This window comes from Gopherus evgoodei, chromosome 1 (assembly GCF_007399415.2).
Source record: "Gopherus evgoodei ecotype Sinaloan lineage chromosome 1, rGopEvg1_v1.p, whole genome shotgun sequence".
In the NCBI taxonomy this organism is placed as follows: domain Eukaryota; kingdom Metazoa; phylum Chordata; order Testudines; family Testudinidae; genus Gopherus; species Gopherus evgoodei.
In genome coordinates, this window is record NC_044322.1 from 122,928,980 (window position 1) to 122,949,884 (window position 20,905).

At 40.0% G+C, this 20,905-nt stretch overlaps 1 protein-coding gene across 1 annotated transcript in view; it reads right to left on the minus strand.

Moving 5' to 3' along the window:
* The window catches only part of HERC2 (HECT and RLD domain containing E3 ubiquitin protein ligase 2), a 199,988-nt gene that overhangs the window by 150,210 nt on the left and 28,873 nt on the right, over nucleotides 1-20,905 (minus strand). Inside the window, 3 exon segments of the mRNA XM_030571144.1 lie at nucleotides 792-892; nucleotides 3,200-3,419; nucleotides 17,603-17,740. Of these exon segments, the coding sequence (XP_030427004.1) occupies nucleotides 792-892; nucleotides 3,200-3,419; nucleotides 17,603-17,740 (459 nt within the window).

The window sequence follows — 20,905 nt, forward strand, 5'->3', positions numbered from 1 at the left end:
TTTCACAGAATAATTTTGACTGGAATTTAAGGAGCTGTATAGCTGACCATCACAACCACACAGTAGGACTAATTATTCCTAAATCATAGGCATCAATAGGAGTCATCAGTTTCCCTGCCAGCCTGTCCCATTATTTTTATTCTAGACACAAAGTTTTAGCATTTAACTTTCATTCATCACCTGCACCCTAAAAATAGTTAGTTACTTTGAAAGTAATTCAAAACCACATTTAATCAAGCTGAGTAAAGATTATGTCCAGGCTAGTGGGCTGCATATAGGTTCAGAGCTACTAGCTCCCACTATGGACGTGGGCAGAGAAGCAGAAAGCAGAGCAGAAGGACATCACTACACCTTTTTGAAGGAAAAATGGTTTTTATTAAGGCCGTTGAATGCTGCCCTGGAGAACTTGGATTCTCTCTCTTCCTCTGCCACAGAATTCTATGGTATGCAAAGTGACAAAGTCACTTAAACCACAGTTATTAATTGGGTGTTCTTCATTTTCTGAGTGCTGACTCGAGATCCTGGAGCCTGATTTGCAGAAGTGCTGACTACTCATAATTGCAACTAAATTAAATGGGATCTATCCCTTGCACATAGAAGTGCTGCATAATGCTAAATACTCTGAAAAATCAGGTCCTAGATGTCTCAAACTGGGCACCCACCATTAATGGGCCTTTTACCTCAATCTCTCTCTGGCTCAGCTTTGTGACCTGAAGAATATTCTTTTAAACCTAGTTTGTGCATGTAATTATACAAATAAGGTAAACATAAGATTGCAAAATGGACTTTACCTGACCTCCAAGCTCTGCGAAGGAATGCAAATGCAAATGAAAGTGCTGCTCTGGATCCCACTCGTGCAAGTCCTTCTACACCTTTGCCTACAGGTCTGGGACTAAGACAAGAAAATTAAAAAAATTAAAATCCTTTCTTGGAGAGAGAAATTAATTGCTCTTAAATGTTAACAGCCAAGATTCCTTTCCATTGTCCAAAAGATCAACCTCATCCACCAAGAACATTGGTTTAAAATAAGTCAGAAGCAAGACTGATATCTCGTGTGTTGCCTGTTCCTAAATCTTACCACTATTGTTGATAAGAAAGCTCTAGTTTTAGGCCTCCTTACAGAAAACTGAGGCTAAAAAAGTTGTACTTGTTAGTTTTGTGACCAATGTAGAGTTAGTGCTAAGCAACTAGTGAGAAGACTCCAGTCATGTGAAACTGTCATTATCCTAAAGATTTTCTCAGAGCTGGTATCTTCTATGACAAAACATCTTTCAAAAAATTTAGCTTAGGCCCCAGATGTGGGCTCTTATTATCAAGGTGATTTTCAAAAGCCACTATGAATAAAAATATTAAAGTGTTTTGGTTCTTTTTATAAAAAGAAATCAGAAGCTCAACATGACTGTACTCGTGCAAGAGAACTACAAGTTGAAATTGATACAATAAATGAAAGTGACTAGGGTTATTATCCCAGTGAATTCAATAAAGGTAACAGCATAAATGATGAAAAGTAAGTAAAAATTTATATGTTCATTTTTAAATCTCTAAAGCATTACAGATTAAAATATTTTAATGTGTTAAATATCCCTTAGTGATTTTGTAATTCTATGTACACAATCATATATTCTGCTAAGTGTATGGTGTTGCATTTATAGTCTGCTTCAATTTATTTTCCAGTTTTTGTTTTCTTGCAAACCCAGCTGTAACTTTTTCTTACACTTTTAATACCAGGATTCGTACATATTTTGACATGACTGTTCACACCTTAAGAATGCTACCGAAAGACAGCTACTAAAATAAGCTTTCTACCACAGCACATACTTTTGAACGGTCCTCCTGCAGTCATGTTCAGGGCTGCAGCTATGATGTTGCATCTGGGATATCTTCTGTCCAGCACTGTATTCAACCTGGCTCTGATACACCTGGGTTAATCTGTACCCAACAGCTCTTTCTCCTAGGGAGTCTCTCCCTCAAATTATTGATGCTAAGCTCTAACAGTTTTGTAATCTCTTTTCCAATTAACTTTTTAATGAGGGTCATATTAACAATGCTTTTATTTGCAAGTTCAATAATGGGTTGCAGAAAGAGGCAGCATACATTTTTTTTCTTAATAGCATTCACTAACCTTTTTTTTTATTTGTGAAATCACATTAAAATAAAGAAGTTTCACCTTCTACTTGCAGAATGAGCAACCTCCCCCTACCCAACTGTTTCTCTTAGAAAGAATGACAATCTTGTCCTTCCTTTTGGTTGCACATCAGGGATTTGGACTGCTTTGGTTTGCTGCCCCAATAAAAAGGTTAAATTTTTTATACTGAAATTTCAACAGCATGATTTTTTAAAAAGTGTTGGTCTACTTAAGTCATGTCTGAGGCCAAAGGATTTCTTCAAGGTATAGAAACAGCCAGACATTGGCACATCATCATTGCTAGATCACTCATAAGTACTCTTTCCTTTAAAGACATTCTTGCAGAAAAGTATAAAAATTAATCAAATAAAGGCTTTCAGCACTAACAAAGGAATTTCAACTTGAACCACCTCAAACTCTTGATCAAATACAGCATGCCCCTTCCCTTCACTTACACCTTGCCTGTGAACTAGAATTAGCAAGTTTTTTTACAGCAGAAAAGTAACTGCATTCTAAGTTCCAAAATCTACAAATGGAGAAGCATATTGGGAATTCATGTACATTTATATCTACCCACTATTTCTTGTTCACTTATTGTTTTCTTTGCCATATCTGCAGCTACTCCCTTAACATTTTTTGCCCGTATCAAGATAATGCATGACAAGGAAAACTATTTTTCAGCACTGCTTGAAGTGTCCTGTGTATTTAAGCATATTCTAACACAGCTACTATGTCATTACATTCATGATCTCCCTTGACGTAAATTCTGAAGCAGGCCTGACTATAGCTAGCTAGAATGACATACAAGAAACATCTTGGTGAAAATAGCATTACAGCTTAGAGGAAGTTTCTGCCATAGGAACATGGTGTAATGGAAACACGGGGCAATATTTAAGTGCCAACCAAGGACCAAAGCCACTGCCTCAGAAGCACCAGAAGTATTGAATGTAAGTCCAGAAGGAAAAATAAACTAGTTCTAATGTGAGAGACCTTAGTGAAGTCACAAAAAGATGACTAACATCTGTTTTAAATTGATCTAGCACCAAAGCAACCTGCTTGTCCTGATCTCATTACCTTTTCTTGTCCGCAGCAGGCAGAGGAATACTACTGCTTTTCCACTTAACCTTGACGTTCTCCTGAAGAACAGTTCTGTTCAATGCAATGAAATATCGTTCCAGGACAACTAGCCTCTGCTTCAGCCGCAGAGCCGAAAGAGTTGTCGTGGCAGTTTGTGTGGCCAGAACTTGCTGTTCCTTCACCAGCACATACAGGCACTCTTTCAACTCATTCACATCTAAAAGAAACATGGCAGAAAGCATTACTACTGTGAGACAGCAAGATGAACACAACATGTAAACGAGTTCACAAATATGAAAACAGGTAAACTGGACAATCTCAGGCGACCAAGTATTCTAAATCTCAAAGTTAGTATGACAAAGACAACTATTTTTCAATTTGCAATTTAAAAAAATGCAAAACACAGCACTGTTTAAAGTATGTCCTGTGCCCTATGCAAGTGTATTCTAAGATATACTACTATACTACTGTTATCACAGCTAAATCTGACTTTACTCCATAAAACTCACTTGTCTTCTTACATACACACACTTCAGTAACAGATATATAGATAGCAAAGATAAGGTTATTATGGAAAGCTATTTTCTTACATGTGTGAATAAATCTGAATCTTAATAGTTCATTAATGTAGTCTCAATATGTGGTATAAAGTATGTAAGTGTTCTAAATAAGCCACTTATACAGCAAATTTCTATCATCTAGCAGACCTTGTAGACAGTACTCTTATGTGCAGCCAACAGCCTTATATAAGGTCTGTTGCTTGCATTTTATGTGCTGATATACATTATCTTAGTTTCCTAGTATTCATAAAGCAACTCTCAGAAGCTCCAGGATCATTGCCAAGGACTGCTGGGCTTACAAAACAAGAAGGGTTAGAAATTAAAGGATATCTTGAGAACACTGCCAAACAAAACATGTTTAGAGACTGAATGTGTGCTGCGCTGTATCACTCAAAGAGTTCGGAGCTGTCCAAACAGAAAAGGCAAGGTCAATGGCTCAAGGAGCTCACAATCTAATGACAAGGGAGTAGGGGAAAGGATACAATACTGTAAATATATTTTAAATATAAGTATGAGCATGCTTAATTACTATGGCAAATTTCAGTAAAAGTTATAAAAAGTTTCTTAGCAGGCTTCCTTTCTATCAACTGTCTGATCACTAAAGGCCATCTCACATTGCTTTTCACTAAATTACAGCACCCTTAATATTCTCCAGCCTGGCCAGTTACCTAGCTCATAGTAACAAACATAAGTATTTTGATTTAACAAATTTATGAGTATTTGAATACAGCTTATGACACAGAAGAACTCCTCACCCACAGTGCAATGGTGTTTGTGAACAGCAGTGAACGACAGTGCTAACAGAACTACATCTGCAGTTTGGGGAACCCCCATTTCACAAAACATTCATAAGAACGGCTTTACTGGGTCAGACCAAAGGTCCATCTAGCTCAGTATCCTGTGGCCAATGCCAAAAGCCCCAGAGGGAATGAACAAAAACAGGTAATCATTGAGTGATTCACCCCTTTCGCCCATTCCCAGCTTCTGACAGAGCTAGGGACACCATTCCTGCCCATCCTGGCTATTAGTCATCGGTGGACCTATCCTGAAGGAACATATCTAGTTCTTTTTGAACCCTGTTATAATTCTTGGCCTTTATAACATCCTCTGGCAAAGCGTTCCAGAGTTTGACTGTGCATTGTGTGAAGAAATACTTCCTTTTGTTTGTTTTAAATCTGCTGCCTATTAATTTAGTGACCCCTAGTTCTTGTTATGAGTAAGTAACACTTCCTTATTTACTTTCTCCACATCAGTCATGATTTTATAGACCCCTATCATATCCCCCATTAATCATGTCTTTTCCAAGCTGAAAAGCTCCAGTTTTATTACTCTCTCCTCATACGGAAGCCATTCCATACCACTAATTATTTTTGTTGCCCTTTTCCAATAGACATCTAGCACACCCCTCAAATTACAGTCGTAACAATTACATGACACTCAGTCAGTATAATCTCCCTGTAAATTCAGGTCTTTGCAATACAGTACATTTTATGTACTGCCTCTTTTGCGAGATGTCTTTGCACATGTAGCAGCAAATTCAAATGATCATTTCTGCAGCCATATCACATTACAAACTCATGTCTAATTTTCTGTCTATCACTTCATCCTCATTTTCAGCATTATCTATTCAGGTTTTTCCTTTTCATTGTGGGTATATTCAATTCCCTCACTCTTGCTCCCCCCCCCAAAAAAAAAAAAGTATTTTGCATATATTCATCTTCATTATTTATTTAGACATGAAAATGCTCCTAGCTCTGGATCCTGGCATCTTTAATACCATTTTAAAATTACAAGTAGACCAAAAAACCAGCAGCAACCTGAATTATATTCACCTATAATTAGATCTTAAAACGAAAGAAAAATAAGAGAAAAATATCCCATCTTCTCTAAATACTAACCATTATGCAATGCACACCTCATCAAACGTCCCCTTAGAAATGTGCTCTACAAATTTTCTTTCATGAAATATACCATACACCACAGGCAATTTACAAGATGTGAAACTTCTACAATAATCAAGAAAACCAAAATAAAAGCTGCTGCAAAAACAAAGTGTAAAAATATTGTGAAGTGAGATGCACAGACTGTGCGCCTGGCTACTTACTGATGTAACCATAGCCTCCCAACCTTTATTTTGTAAACAAGAACAAGGAGGGAACATCTTGTAGTGCATGGCCTTCTGTATTTCAGAGTATCATAACAGAACTTCTTGTTTGAGATTAGCATGTCAGCTTTACTTGCTGCCTCCCGTAAACAATCTGAAGAGGTAAAATCAGTATTCTCCTTACCCTCCCCAACAGAAAATCCTATCAGCTTCCAAAGGCTAACTCAGAGATGCAGCAGTGAATTAAAATAGCCATCCAAGAATAACCCTTCTGCATTTTACTAAAATGATTTTATTAACTGTGGCCTTTTTGACAGCTGATTTAAATATGCATATTTAATCATGCCCTGACCTAACTTTCCCATATACTTTTAACTACAACCCACCTACTCTTCCTTTAATGGTCATGGAAGAATAATAAAGCTCAAAGGAGCTCTGGTTGTATACAACATGGAAGGGAACTCATTTAGATTTCCTTGTAAGCATCAGTAAATGACTCCTACATTTGGGAAAATATGTTTATTCTTTCAATATAAGTGTTAAGCACTTCTGAAGCCTGTCCCCTCTGCCATATACTTAGGGAATAGCCAGTACTGTATGATTCTTGACCCGGAACCAGGATCTATATAAATATGGCATCTAGTGCCTGACTCAGCAAGTCTACAGAGTAATATTCAATTAATGGGTCATTCATAATTCCTAACAATTAATAAAAATTAAATAAATTGAGGCAGCCCTTAAAGTGACCTCCAAGAGCAAAAAATAGATAAAAGTTGTCAGAGGAAAAAAAGTCCTATTCCAAAGGACACACAAAACAATAAAAGTATAGACAGTGATAAATTCATGGAAGTGACCACAGAGGCCAGCTGGAGATCACTTCCATTCCCCAAGCACCAGGAGGAAGACTAGATCCCACCACAAGTATCACAGGAGCAGTTTCTCTTAAAAACACTAAAATTTAAGGCTTTTACAAAGCCAGATTTAACCCCAAGTAGCCTTTACTGCAGTTAGCACTCTGGAATACTCATGACTACACAAATTGTGACTAGAGGTGCAACTATGGTAGGAAGAGCCGTGCTACTCTCAAGGTGCCCATTGTGCACACATAGGCTATTGTTACTACAATGGTAATTGTTAGTTCCTAAATGTTAAAGCACTACATACAGGGTATAACCTATATGTATAAAAAAATATCAGATACTGAGATATTTTGATAACAGTCAGCAACTAATTAGGCAGAAACTGTTACCAGGCTAGGTTTTAAGTACCGTGAAGGTTCTATTCTATTTTATGTAAAGTTAACTTACAGGTATTTGACCTCACTGAGATTCAAGATCTTTAAAGTAAATCCATATGAGTTAAAATACAGATTTTAAGAACATTTTATATCTTCTCATACTATACTTCCATAGCCTTATATGGCTTCAATTTTGTGGAAGCCTTCTACAGAAAAAATCACCTTCAAATAGAGATTATGCATCAAGTATTTCAGATCCAACAGTAGTTTTGAAAGCAATAAAAATTGAAGCAAAGACTGGAACAAGTATTTTAGACTGCTAATGGTAGCTGTAATATCATTCTGGCAGAGACTGCAGGAAGTTCAGATACCTTAGAACTGAGGGAAATAGTGATTATCTGTTTTAATAAGAGCATTTTTTTTTCAAAATTAGAAATGGGTAAAAATGTGTATGTTTAATCTTCCACTTATTCTGCAGTTCCCATTTAAGTGACTTGCATTCATCATCAGAAAGATTTAAATACATTATGGATATGATCAGGGAAGTGGCAATTAATTTTAATATTACCAAATTATTTCAAGTCTAAATATCAACCTGTACAATATTACTGCTAAAGAACTAAATATACTGTGTTAATAGTAACATATGATTCAATTTCAGCTGAGAAGAACAAAGAACTTATGCTGAATGAAAGGGAAGATTAAACAAAGTTATTACACAAACATACAAGACCATGATACAGAGACCGCTCTGGTACATTTTACTTCTGCAATTATTTCACAAATCCTGGAGCTGTGCTACTTAACTAGACTACTACATGCAGGGTGAGAGATACAATGGTAGCCTGAAGAATTAAGCTCTCAAACTGTGGTCAGTGGAACACTTGTCGATTGTCTGCAGATAGATGGCTGTTTTTCAAGGGTACATGCTCCTCATTTTCAATGGCTTTATTGCTTTTAAAAGACTGCCAAAACATTAAATGGCTAACGGTAAGCAGTTGCTATGAACATGTTGTGCAATTGTGAATGGGCAGTCAGGTAGACCATGAGATCATCTCTGGTCTGACATAAAGAGGTCTGTTGAACTTGTCAAGTTAACAAAGGAATCACAGTGTGTTATGACAGGGGTGCATTTCAACCTATACATATCCAAAAGAAAATCAAACGATCCTTGGCAAAGATCTATTTAAGAACATAGCAACACGACTACGCTTGCAAATATATATTAATGATAAGTTTAAATTAATAGAACAGGGACATTTTTTCTCAAGGGTAACCAAGCTTTGGATTTCCCATTCTTATAGGTAATGGCTGAGTTAGCCTTACCGGAATTCAAGAAAAACTGGACAGTTAATTGGATACCAGTTGTCTTGAGATATAAATGGATTAAATGCTAAATTTAAATATCAGAGGGGTAGCCGTGTTAGTCTGGATCTGTAAAAGCAGCAAGAATCCTGTGGCACCTTATAGACTAACAGACGTTTTGGAGCATGAGCTTTCGTGGGTGAATACCCACTTCTTCAGATGCATGTGGTGGAAATTTCCAGGGGCAGGTATATATATGCTAGCAAGCAAGCTAGAGATAACGAGGTCGTTCAATCAGGAGGATGAGGCCCTGTTCTAGCAGTTGAGGTGTGAAACCAAGAGAGGAGAAACTGGTTCTGTAGTTGGCAAGCCATTCACAGTCTTTGTTCAGTCCTGAGCTGATGGTGTCAAATTTGCAGATGAACTGAAGCTCAGCAGTTTCTCTTTGAAGTCTGGTCCTGAAGTTTTTTTGCTGCAGGATGGCCACCTTAAGGTCTGCAATAGTGTGGCCAGGGAGGTTGAAGTGCTCTCCTACAGGTTTTTGTATATTGCCATTCCTAATGTCTGATTTGTGTCCACTTATCCTTTTCCGTAGAGACTGTCCAGTTTGGCCGGTGTACGTAGCAGAGGGGCATTGTTGGCATATGATGGCATATATTACATTGGTGGCTGTGCAGCGTGAATGAACCAGTGATGGTGTGGCTGATCTGGTTAGGTCCTGTGATGGTGTCACTGGTTGTAGATATGTGAGCAGAGTTTCAATAAATGTTTCATAAGACGAGTCTTGTTAACATGAACATTTTCCACAGAACATTTTCTTTTAACTTCTTCAGAAACACTGAGCAACGATCATCCATTAAGATAAAGTGGACTGTAGGACATTACTAGTTTCCCACAATAATATGGAAGGGTGTTTTTGTTGCTTCAGGGGGTAAGGGTGTAAGTGAAGAAAGGAAGAGTAGGCATTCACAGACCTTTCATCCTTCTACTCATTGGTATTTCTGAATCTTGGCCTAACAAATTCATTCTCTTAAAGAAGGAATATTAAGTGAGCAATATTTTTCCTATTATCCTTTTACTATAATTTTAAAGGTGGTATAAAAGGATATATTATTCAATTACAGATTTTTTGTAACTATTTTGTATGCAGATAAAGTATTCGACTTAGTCCATTACTCAGTACTACTAACAACCCATAGAGCGTGGAACTTCCAGGAAATTTTCCTCATAATCCAGAAAGATTTGGAAACTGTTGCTATAACATGTGTATCTACAATATCTCACTGAATCTATCCTGTAGTTCTCATCTTCCCCAGTGGACACTGTCTCTTAAGTGACTTCCTGATGCAATTAGCTTTACTAGCAGTACCAGAAACAAGACACATTAGTATCTAAAATAGCAAACTTGTCCCCATACACCTTAAATCCCTGGAATCCTGTGTAAAAAACAATGGCTTACAAACACTTAACTTATTAAGTCACTGCTGGTACAAACCAGTTTTTGACTACACAAGGAAGCTATCAGTTTTATTTTATTTATACAATTCTTGTTCATTTAAAGCAGGGGTAGGCAACCTATGAAACGAGTGCCGAAGGCGGCACGCGAACTGATTTTCAGAGTCTAAGGGGCTCTGCATTTTAATTTAATTTTAAATGAAGCTTCTTAAACGTTTTAGAAACCTTACTTACATACAACAATAGTTTAATTATATATTAAAGACTTTTAGAAGGAGACCTTCTAAAAACGTTAAAATGTATGACTGGCATGCAAACCTTAAATTAGAGTGAATAAATGAAGACTTGGCACATCACTTCTGAATGGTTGCTGACCCCCGATTCAAAATTAATACGCTACTATGCTACTGAAGGATGTTAAAAAAATAAAGTTGAATAGAAAAGTAGTATTTCTGCTTCAATCACTTAAAATGTGAACTATACATCCGATTTCAAAAAGTGAATGGAACTCGAATAAAGTAATTCCATCCTTGTGTACATGTAGCATTTCATGCTTTAATAAAATGCAACCTGACTAAATTAGGGGCTTTTCTTCCTGACTTTTATAGCTGAGCTTTACATGTATAAGCATTGTATCAAAATTTTTGCTTTTGTTTTTTTAAGAGAAAACACTGACTAATGTCAGATGACATCAAGTAAATGCACGGAACGAGAACTACATTTAAAGCAAATAAAAATAGCTTAGTTTAGCTTACTGACTGTAGCTTTATTTCTTCAGTCTTTTTCTTAAAACCATGCTTTATGCTTTTTTCACAAATTGAAATGGCATTTAACTTCAGGAGAAAAGTTGCACTTTTGGACTTAGAACAGTAATGAGCTATATAACCGATTATTATTTAAGTATTATGTAAGTACCTGAAAACAGGTCTGAAGGTAAACAGTGTCTGATTAATTTGACTACCTAGGCTCTTCATCACATTTTTCTAAAATAAAAATAAAAATATCCTATGAAGACAAGGACAAGCAGAGGGCAAAAAACTGCAGATACAGTACTCTGTTCACTACATCCATTTAAGAACAGCAAGTTAGCAATAGGCTAATATATCTCAAGTGTGCTAAAGTTTATTAAACACAGACACTCTGTGTAGGCAGCTGGGCAATTTAAGTTAGATACATGAATTGGGAGTTAAGACCATACAAAGCCTCTAATTGAATTCTGACACTACCATCATTTGCTGGATAGAAACACTGAAAACTTACAGTATTTCTAAAACATTGTTTAGAAAATGCATTTTTCAGTGCATTTTATGTATTCTTAGGGCTTGGCTACACTTGCGAGTTACCAGCGCAATAAAGAAGCCCTGGGCGCACTAGCTCACTACCCGACAACACTGGCAAGGCACGTAGAGCGCTCTGACTCCACGGCTACAGCACTGCTGGTACTCATCTCAGCAAGTGGAATACACGTTTGCTGCATCCCTGCTGGAGTGCCACAGCACCAGTGAGGACGAGGTGTTGCATTACTTGCGCTCTGATCAGCATCCAGAAAGGTCCCATAATCCCCTTAAGTCAAGTGGCCACTCTTCTCATTGTTTTGAACATTGCTATAGGAAGGTGGATATGCTGTTTGAAGCTCTGTGTTCTGACAGCGGCTGAGACAAGCAAGCATTAGTGTGGAATGCTGTGTGTGAAAGAAGGGGCGGGGGAGGGGGTCTGCTGCTGTCTGAACTACAAGACAGAAGGCTGACATGCTCTCAGCTCCCCAAAAACCCACTCTGTCCCCTACAAACACATAACACACTCCCTGTCACACTCCACCCCACCCCCCACCCCCATTTGAAAAGCACGTTGGAGTCACTTACATGCTGGGATAGCTGCCCATAATGCACCACTCCCACTGCTGCTGCAAGTGCTGCAAATGTGGCCACGCCAGTGCACTTGAAGCTGTCAGTTTGGTCTGCAGCGCTTTTCCTAGTGCGCTCTATGAAGGCTGGTTTAACTCAAAGCGCCCTACATCTGCAAGCATAGCCGTGCCCTTATTCAGGATTCATTTAGTGACTTTAAGGCACTATAACCACTATAGTTTTTCCAACTCCTTTAATAACTAGCAGCACTGCAGGACTCTGCAGATTACTGCTATAACTAAGGGGACACCGCCATCACCACGCTCTGGCATAAAATAGACTGAAGAAAAGGAAGGATACCAAGAATGAAGAGGACATGTATAAATAAAGAATACAAGATTTAAAAGGCTACTTCTCCAACCCAAAAGAGATTCTGTACCATTGTAGAGCATGTATTTTCCTATTTCATGTCCAAGAGAGAGAGAAGCTGCACTATTATACCACACACCTTTGCATCACTGGAACCTCAACAGTACAAAAAAGAGAAAAGTATTATTTGGAAAATAATGAAAGCTAAAGTTTTAAGGAGAAGCAATACAAAATTAGGGTGGGTTAGTAAGTAATAAAATTAGGATTTTTCCAAGGGGAAAGCAAGGCAAAAGGCAGCTTGAAATGCTCTTCTCTCAAACTTAGATTAGTAAGGACTGAATGTAAAATGGAAAGAGGAGTAAGAAGCCACTGAGTAGTCAAATCTGCATGTTATTACCTCAAATGTCTAAGATTTATACTATGGTAACAACCAAAAGCCCTAATCAGAAGGTCCTCATTGTTCTGAACGAATATGTATCTATCATTGCTGCCCCAAAAACCTGACAAAAGGGCTCATTCTAATTTACCTGCTGTTCTGGCAGAGTAAAGGGCTTTAATGTAAATTACAAACAGGCACAAACTGTTTCTCCCCTACTCAGGCCTGCGCCAGTAAGATCGAAGCCAAGAGCAACTACTCCCCTAAGACATTCATAGAAAGGCATTTTCTACCTATACTCTAGTAAATATGGTCTCAGTCCTGTGAAGTTACACATACAGGCGGTCCCCTGCATCAGCACTGGACTGGCTTTGCACGGGTTCATGGGTGTGTACCTGTGCACATCTTTGGCAGGACAGGGGAAGGGGGCTATATTATTACACCCGTTGTAATATGCTTACAAATGGTTTTATAATGTAAAATTATAAATTGCATTGTAAAATTGAGTGTAACTATTGGCAAAGGCTCACTGACAACACAGTAAACTTGATTGATTTTGTGAGAGGTGAAGAGACTGACTTTAAACCCTCTTTCATAACAATTGTTAAATATCTCATGCTTGAAACAGGCTCCGAACTCCAAATTTCCCACTGCATATTAGCAGCTGAGGAAAAAAAAACAAAAAAAAACCAAGTCTTACACTCTGAAATTTTGGCTACTGTTGCACAAAATACCACTTATTTCTTAAATAAGATTTTTCATTACTAGATTTCAAAGTGCTTTGAAATCTACTAAAGTGCTATATCCCCATTTTACAGATGAGGAACGAGGCACTGCATGCCTTGTCCAAGGTCATCAGGAAGTTTGTGGCAGAGCAAGGAACTAAATTCCAAAGTCCTAAGCTAGTGCCCTAACCACTATAAAATATAGCAGAGGGAAAAAAGTTTTATTTTTCAGTTTGGGTGCCTGTGCACTTGACAACTTGTGTGGTCAAAGGCTAGCTATTTGAAAACGTAGTCAGTTTCTCCCATTTCCGTAGAGTCTTCCACATAGTAACAAGAGAGCAAAGTAATTTTTTTAAAAAGAAAAAGCAATTGTAAAGCCACAAAAATTGGTAGAACTCCTGAAAGGTAGCTGTTATTTTAGCTGTGTGTACATTAGATAAAAGTATGTTTTAATTCACTTTAGAGCCACCAATAACTACAGCTCAATAATAATGTGCATAACAAGGAGTAGGTATAGTCTAAAGACTTGTCTACACTTGAAAGTTGAATTGCATTAGAGTACGATTTTAAAGCACAACAGCTATTCTAGCAAAGCTCCACTTTGAAGACAAGCCTTAACATATTAACATTAACTACAGCAGAGTTCTCATTCTGCTATAATGAGGACTAAAGCATGGATTAGAAAGATCTCATTCTTTAGTCCACTACCGCACCAAGAAAATTTTAAACATACACCCCTTACCTTTTTCTCCTTGCTTTAGGATCCTACTCCCATTTTAGATTACAAAGACCATGGTCTACAAACTTTGGTCAACACAAGTTACATCAGTGTATAGATGCCAAAAGTTTGTATATCATGGGGGCGGAGGTGGAGCAATTCTCTGCTAACCTGAAAACCAAACATGAGTTCAACAATGGAGCTGAGCAGTTGAGGGTGGTTTTGAAAGAAAACTTTAATAGTCAGCTGTAATAGGGTTCTGTGCTGGATTATTCTCCGGGCCTGAAGTTTTGGGTTGTACTAGAAATTGCATAGTGCTTGCTGTACATTTATAAACATTTTAGATGTTTATTACTAAAGCTTTGAATTATGTGGTGCTTGCTTTACATTTATAAATATGACTGGGTGTTTTCTTGAACTATAAATATAGAGCACCAGAGAATTCATAAGTACTGAGTGCTCTGAATACCTTTGTGCCTTCAACAATAAATGGTGTGAAATAAAGATCATTTTATTTTCAAAAAACGAAAATTTATTGAATGGCAAAAACTAGGGAAAAACAACATGCAAAACAAGCAGCAATGCAATATAAACTGTAAACATACATTAATGGGGGAATGAAATTGGAAAGGGAGCAAACACTTCTAATCCATTTCAGTGCAAATAATCTGTTGTAGCTTAACATACACCAACCATGGTTCTCACACATCAGTGTATGTGAAGGTGTCATTTTCCCCAGGCTTAGAGATGGAGGAGTGCAGACGCAGGGGGGAGTAAAGAGCTGCTACCACAGAGTTCTCTAAAGACTGCAAAGGGTGAGCAGTCTGGGTATTTGGACCTGTAGGTCAACTCAGACCTACAGCATTTGTGTTTGCCGATTGAGAAGATCCATAATGTCCTGGTACATCTTCCTCTCCTTTTCTTGGGCCTCTCTTCCGTCTGCTCTGTCCTTTTCCCTGTTGTCTGCCATGAGGGCTCTCAAGGTCTTTTGCTCAGTCAGATGCAGCACTGGCTTGCAGGATTTCACTAAACAGGTCCTCCTTAGTCGCCTCTGTCTCCTCATCAGGGGGAATCCCACAAGGCTGAAAAAGCAGTTGCTGCAGATAATTAAAAAAAAAAAAAAAGGAAAAAAAAAAGAGAGATCTCTTTGGACTTACACTCACAACAGCAAGGGAAAGATCAGCTTCAAAACTCCCTCCCTTTTTTCCCGTAACAACATTTAGTAAGACATACTTATTGAGACGTCAGCTTTGAAGCGCCTCTGCACAGCACTGCTCTCCAGTTCTAGCTACATTGAGTACAGGCCACCAGAAACAAGAAATTCTGGTTGAAACGAAACAAAATTTTGGTCTCTATTATATGGGTATAGGTAGGACCCTACCAAATTCATGGTCCACTTTGGCCAATTTCACGATCATAGAATTTTTAAAATAATAAATTCCATGATTTCATCTATTTAAATCTGAAATGTCATGGTGCTACAATTGTAGGGTTCCTGACCCAAAAAGCAGTTGTGGGGGAAAGGGGTCTTTCCCTTACTTCTGAGCTGCTGCTGGCAGCAGCACTGCCTTCAGAGCTGGGCATCTGGAGAGTGGGGGCTGCTAGCCAGGATCCCAGCTCTGAAGGCAGAGCCGCCAACAGCGGCAGTGCAGAAGCAGGCTCTCAGTCAGCAGCCGTCACTCTCCAACTGCCCAGCTCTGAAGACTGCAGCGCAGAAGTAAAGGTGGCATGGTATTGTATTGCACCCTTACTTCTGCACTGCTGCTGGAGGGGGCGCTGCCTTCAGAGCTGGGCGCCGGCCAACAGCTGCCACTCTCCAGCTGCCCAGCTCTGAAGGCAGCACAGAAGGGTGGCAATACCACAACTCTCCTAAAATAACTCTGTAACCCCTTGCAATTCCCTTTTCGGTCAGGACCCCTAATTTGAGAAACACTGGTCTCCCCTGTGAAATCAGTATAGGATAGGGTAAAAGCACCCAAAAGACCAGATTTCAAGGTCCGTGACGTGTTTTTCATGGCCGTGAATTTGGTAGGGCCCTAGATATACGGAAACAGCACTGAATATTGGCACAAATGTTCCAGCTGATGGTGATTTTAGCAAATCTCATTCCTATGCTTAACAACGGCAAAGGGTTCAGCTGCGGCTAGCCTGTTTACTGCAATGGGGCCAATCAAACAACACAGGGTGGCCTAGGAAAGGATCCTACCACAGAGAAAGCAAGCAAATTGGCCTTGAAACCTTTGGGAAAGGACTGAAGGATATCTCCATGAAAGTTTCATTGAGCTCTCTCAGGATGCTACAAGGGGCATCCTTATGCACAAAAACAATCTGCTCCCTGTTGCCCCCTGCATAACCCAACAGGGGAATGAACAGCACATACCACATCCACCTCTGTTTGTTGTACTGCTACCTCTTCCCATTGAGTAAAGCAATGAAAAAATCAAAGCATGTGCCATGACACAAGTGGCCATGTGCCCGGTGCCATCTTTAAATTTAAAGATTGTAATGGAAATTGCATACACACACTTACCCAAGATCTCTTCTCTTCATAAGCATCATCACTGCTGGGCTGATGGGTTTAGCTACATGGTGGTGAAGTTTCAAAGAGGTCATGGCTTGTGACATCACTGGACATACTGATGAGTCTTCTCACCTCCTTTTCTTCCCCGTCCTCCCCGCTGTTCATGGCAGGGGTCTACATCTTGGGCTCTTTTGAAATATCCAGAGCAGTCCATGGGGCGCTGGTAGAGTCTCCACCAAGAATGGCATGCAGTTCATTGTAAAAGCAGCAGGTCTACAGCTCAGCACGAGGTTAAACATTGGTCTTCCTGTCACAGTTCCTTCGCTTTCATAAAGTACTGCTGCTGAAACTTCTCACACCCCTTTGCCAGCATCCTCTATGCAATCTGCTCATAAATATCCACGTTTCTACAGCTCATCAGTAGCTGTGCCTGCACAGCATCTTCTCCCCACAGGCCAAAGAGATCTAACACCCCGTGTTTATTCCAGGCAGGGGAACGCATCTAGTGCGTCCAACTAGCATGGTCAGTTACACACCGCAAGGGAGAGCTGTGAGGTGGGCAATCAGGAAAAGGCATTTCAAAATGTGTGGAGGAGATTAAAGAAGGTGGTAGCCTCTAGTCTTCATGATCCCTGGGCAGTAGCATTTAAAGGGAATGGGGCATGTGGGACAGCTCCTGGAGGACTATTGGGATTAACATAGATCATATAGCATCTACACTTCCACTGCATTGACCTCAGTAGGCTCTCTACCGTTCAGGGAGCGATTTTACTGCAATCACCATAACAGGTTGCTTACGTCTGTTGGAGACAAATTTAAAATGTAGAGACTTGCACAAATAGGTTGTCTCGTGTCAAACTAACTTCATAGTGCAAGGTACAATACTATACTGATGTAGTAAAATCTGTCCAAATCTCTGGACACACCTGAAACAAAAGCTCAGAGAGGTGTGAACTCTCCTTGTTCATGTTAATGAAGTTAACACCAAAACCTAAAGATGACAAATTTAAATGTTAACATCATTAACTATTTTGGTACTGATCATTTAGCACAGCAAAAGTATTCAGCTAACGTGACAAATGCAATCAACATATGCATTTGATCTAACTAACCCTAATTGTTTCAATTAGCCATCAGTGTAAAGTATTTAATGCCATAAAAAGAATTACTGAAACATTCATAATACCTGGTTGTTTACCCCACACCCAACTCTCAACAATTGATTTGGCCCTATAAGTAGGTAGTGGAGTTTCCTCTTCATCTTTCTTTTCTTTGTCATTTTGTTCTTCCTTCTTTGATCCAGTCTGGCATTCAGTGCTGTCATCTAAAGAAATAAAAAACTGAACCAGTTAAGCTATTTTTGAAAAAAAGAGATCCATCCATTTATTTGCTTTAGAGTACCTTTGTAACCTAGAACCAAAGTCAAACTGTTCCCAGATTCACAGCACTACTGTCATAAAGAGTGAGATGAGAAAGAAACAAGTGCTGATTAAGCTGCCACAGGTGCTAGGTTTCACATTTCACTAGACAACATGCTGACCCTTCTTACCTAGAAATCCATAAATCACTGTTAAAAACTGCATTGAAGGGTAAGGATTTTTCAACATAACAAACAGATGGTAAGCCTACTACAGATCACTTTTTACTGGTATATATTTTGTTTCCAATTATTTTTATTTCACATCAGTCTACATAGATTACTTGCTTTTGTATTCTATGGACAACATGACAAACAATTTAACAGGCAAAAACTGCCTCTGTTTCAGTGTCCAAAGTAAACCCATACAAGTGGTGGTTATTCTAATGTTATGCATTATGTCTATACGTAATTATATACACATTCATTGTACTAAATGTATAACCAAAATTAGACAGTAGGACCACCAAAAGAATCCCACCATGGCTAAATAGAGTGATGGAGGTCACTGGAGACAAAAAAGCATCCCTTTAAAATTTGGAAGTCAAATCCTAATGCAGAAAATAAGGAGCAAAAACTCTGGCAAGTAAAATATAAAGTAAAGCCAAGAAAGAATCTGAGAAGTAACTTGCTAAACACAAAGAAAGTAATAGTAGAAAACATAAGTATATCAGAAGCAGGAAGCCTGCCAAACAGGCAGTGGGGCTACCACAAGACTTAAAAGGTGTAGTGGATCACCTAGAGCCAAGACATTTGAACGGGTTGCAGGACAGAAGAGCTACATGGCTCACAGGGATGACTGTAATCAGCACCAGTGGAAGGTTGCAGGGGTGGGGTGTGAAAGGGAGTCCTTTTCCATCCAATGCTGCAACTCGCGACCGTGGGAGGGACCTTGGCAGGGTTCAGGGAACTTACTTGTCCTCTCAAAGGATATATAGGGGGAGGGGAGAATGGTCACATACCCTTCCCTCTAAAGATCAGGAGACACCAAACTGAGTGGGATAACAGAACTAAGATATGTGGGGGGACGAGGAGGGACAGCGGGAAAGAGATCTAGTGTTCTAGGAGCTGTGGATGTCTGGGGTAAACCCACTTACAGAAGTCAGTGACATTACACAGCTGTCACAAGCTAGTCTTCAGTTACTGGAGCAGCTGGGAGCTTTCCGAGGGGGCGGAGGTCTAGAGATGGTAATAATGGGCAACAGCCAATAGTCAGTCAGGGCAGACCCCTCGCCATGGGGCAGGATCCCTTAATCAGGAGCAGGAGGCAGGGCTGGCTCCGGGGGTTCTGCTGCCCCAAGCAGCCAAAAAAGAAAAAAAAAAAAAAAAAAGCCGCAATTGCGATCTGCAGCAATTCAGGAGGAGGTCCTTCGCTCTGAGCGGGAGTGAGGGACCCTCCACTGAATTGCAGCTGAATAACTGGCCCCTCTCTGGAGTGGCCGCCCCGAGCACCTGCTTGCTAAGCTGGTGCCTGAAGCCGGCCCTGGCGGGAGGATATAGCTGAGTAGTCTACAAGGCTCACACTGATAGGGAACATGAATTCATGGGACAGAATTGCTGCTCCAGGTATGCTGAGGTGGCAGATAGGAATTCACCTTCTCAATACTACTAAGGATAAAATTTTGAGAGTTGAATATACAGACATATTATTACTGTTGCCCAGAGAGGCACTGAGAGACAGTAAAGCTGGGCAGAGCAAGCAGGACAATAAAATGCCTAAGTGACCAAAGGTGGCTAGAACATATGAAAACCAGGAAGTCGCCTTCCTGATCTATGCAGGCCTTACTGCAGAGGCTTACACAGACAGAAGGCTAGCATTATTCAAATATATGGATATACAGTAAAAGTTCTCTTATCCGGCATGTTGGGGAATGAGGGATGCCCGTAAATCAAAAATCCTGGTTAATTAAGAAGGGACTGGGGCTCAGGAGGGGGTGCGGGGCATGAGCTCTGGGAGGGAGTTTGGTGCAGGATAGTTAGTAGGGGCATGAGAGGCATTCTGAGGTGCCAGATCTGGGCGGTGCTCACCATGGGCATCTCCCCGCAAATGGCGACCTGTCCCTGCTGCTTCTAGGTAGAGGCACAGCAAGGCAGCTCTGAGAACTGTCTCTGTCCCCAGGTGCCACCCCAGCAGTTCCCACTGGCTGCAGTTCTTAGCCAATAGGAGCTTCAGAGCCAGCGCTCAGGGTGAGGGCAGCGGACATAGCGACCTAGCAGTGCCCCCCCAAGAGCAGCAGGGACAGATTGCCATTTGTGGGGAGATGCCAAAGGTGAGCACCGCACAGATCTGGCATCTCAGAAAGCCTCCCATGCCCCTACTACCTATCCCCTCCCGCACCAAACTCCCTCCCAGAGCCTGCGCACCGTACCACCTTCCGCACTCCAAACCCCTCACGGCTGTTCCTCCACCTAGGAATGGCAGGGACATGTCACAAGTTCCGGGGAGCCACGTGGAGCCAGGTAAGAAGCCTGTTGGCCCTGCACCAACTGAACTATAAACCAGACTTTCATTTAAGATCAGAAATGACGGTTTATAGAGCTTTCCTGTGGGAAAGGGTTTATGACCATAAACTGAGATCATGACTAAAAGTATGCTTTCCAGATAAGTCTGGGGAGTGACCAAACTAGTTCCTCAGAAACAAAGGGCAAGCAGATGCCTCAGCCAGATGTAAATAAGGCTGATGGACCATTCCCTGCTAAGCACCCATTCTTTGGCAAGAAAAGGGGCAGGGGCAAAATAAATAAATAAATCTACCTTTTAGCAAACAATACGGAGTTTCCTTTTACAATGACTGCTTTTTGCCTTCCTCCCAGCTGGAAATATTTTCAAGAGGAAGACAAACTATAAAAAGCAGTAGCAAACACCCCAAGACACCTGTCTCCCACTGCTCACATCATTCTCTGCACCTGAGAAGACCAAAGGAAACAGCCATTGGATTCTAGGGGAGGAGTCCTGACCTGATAATTTGGTCAGTAATCTGCTAGAGCATGTGGTGAGAAAGTTTACTTTGCAACTAAGATAGTTTCCTAAGTAGATACTAGTAAACATTTTCTCTTTATTTTTCTGGTAAC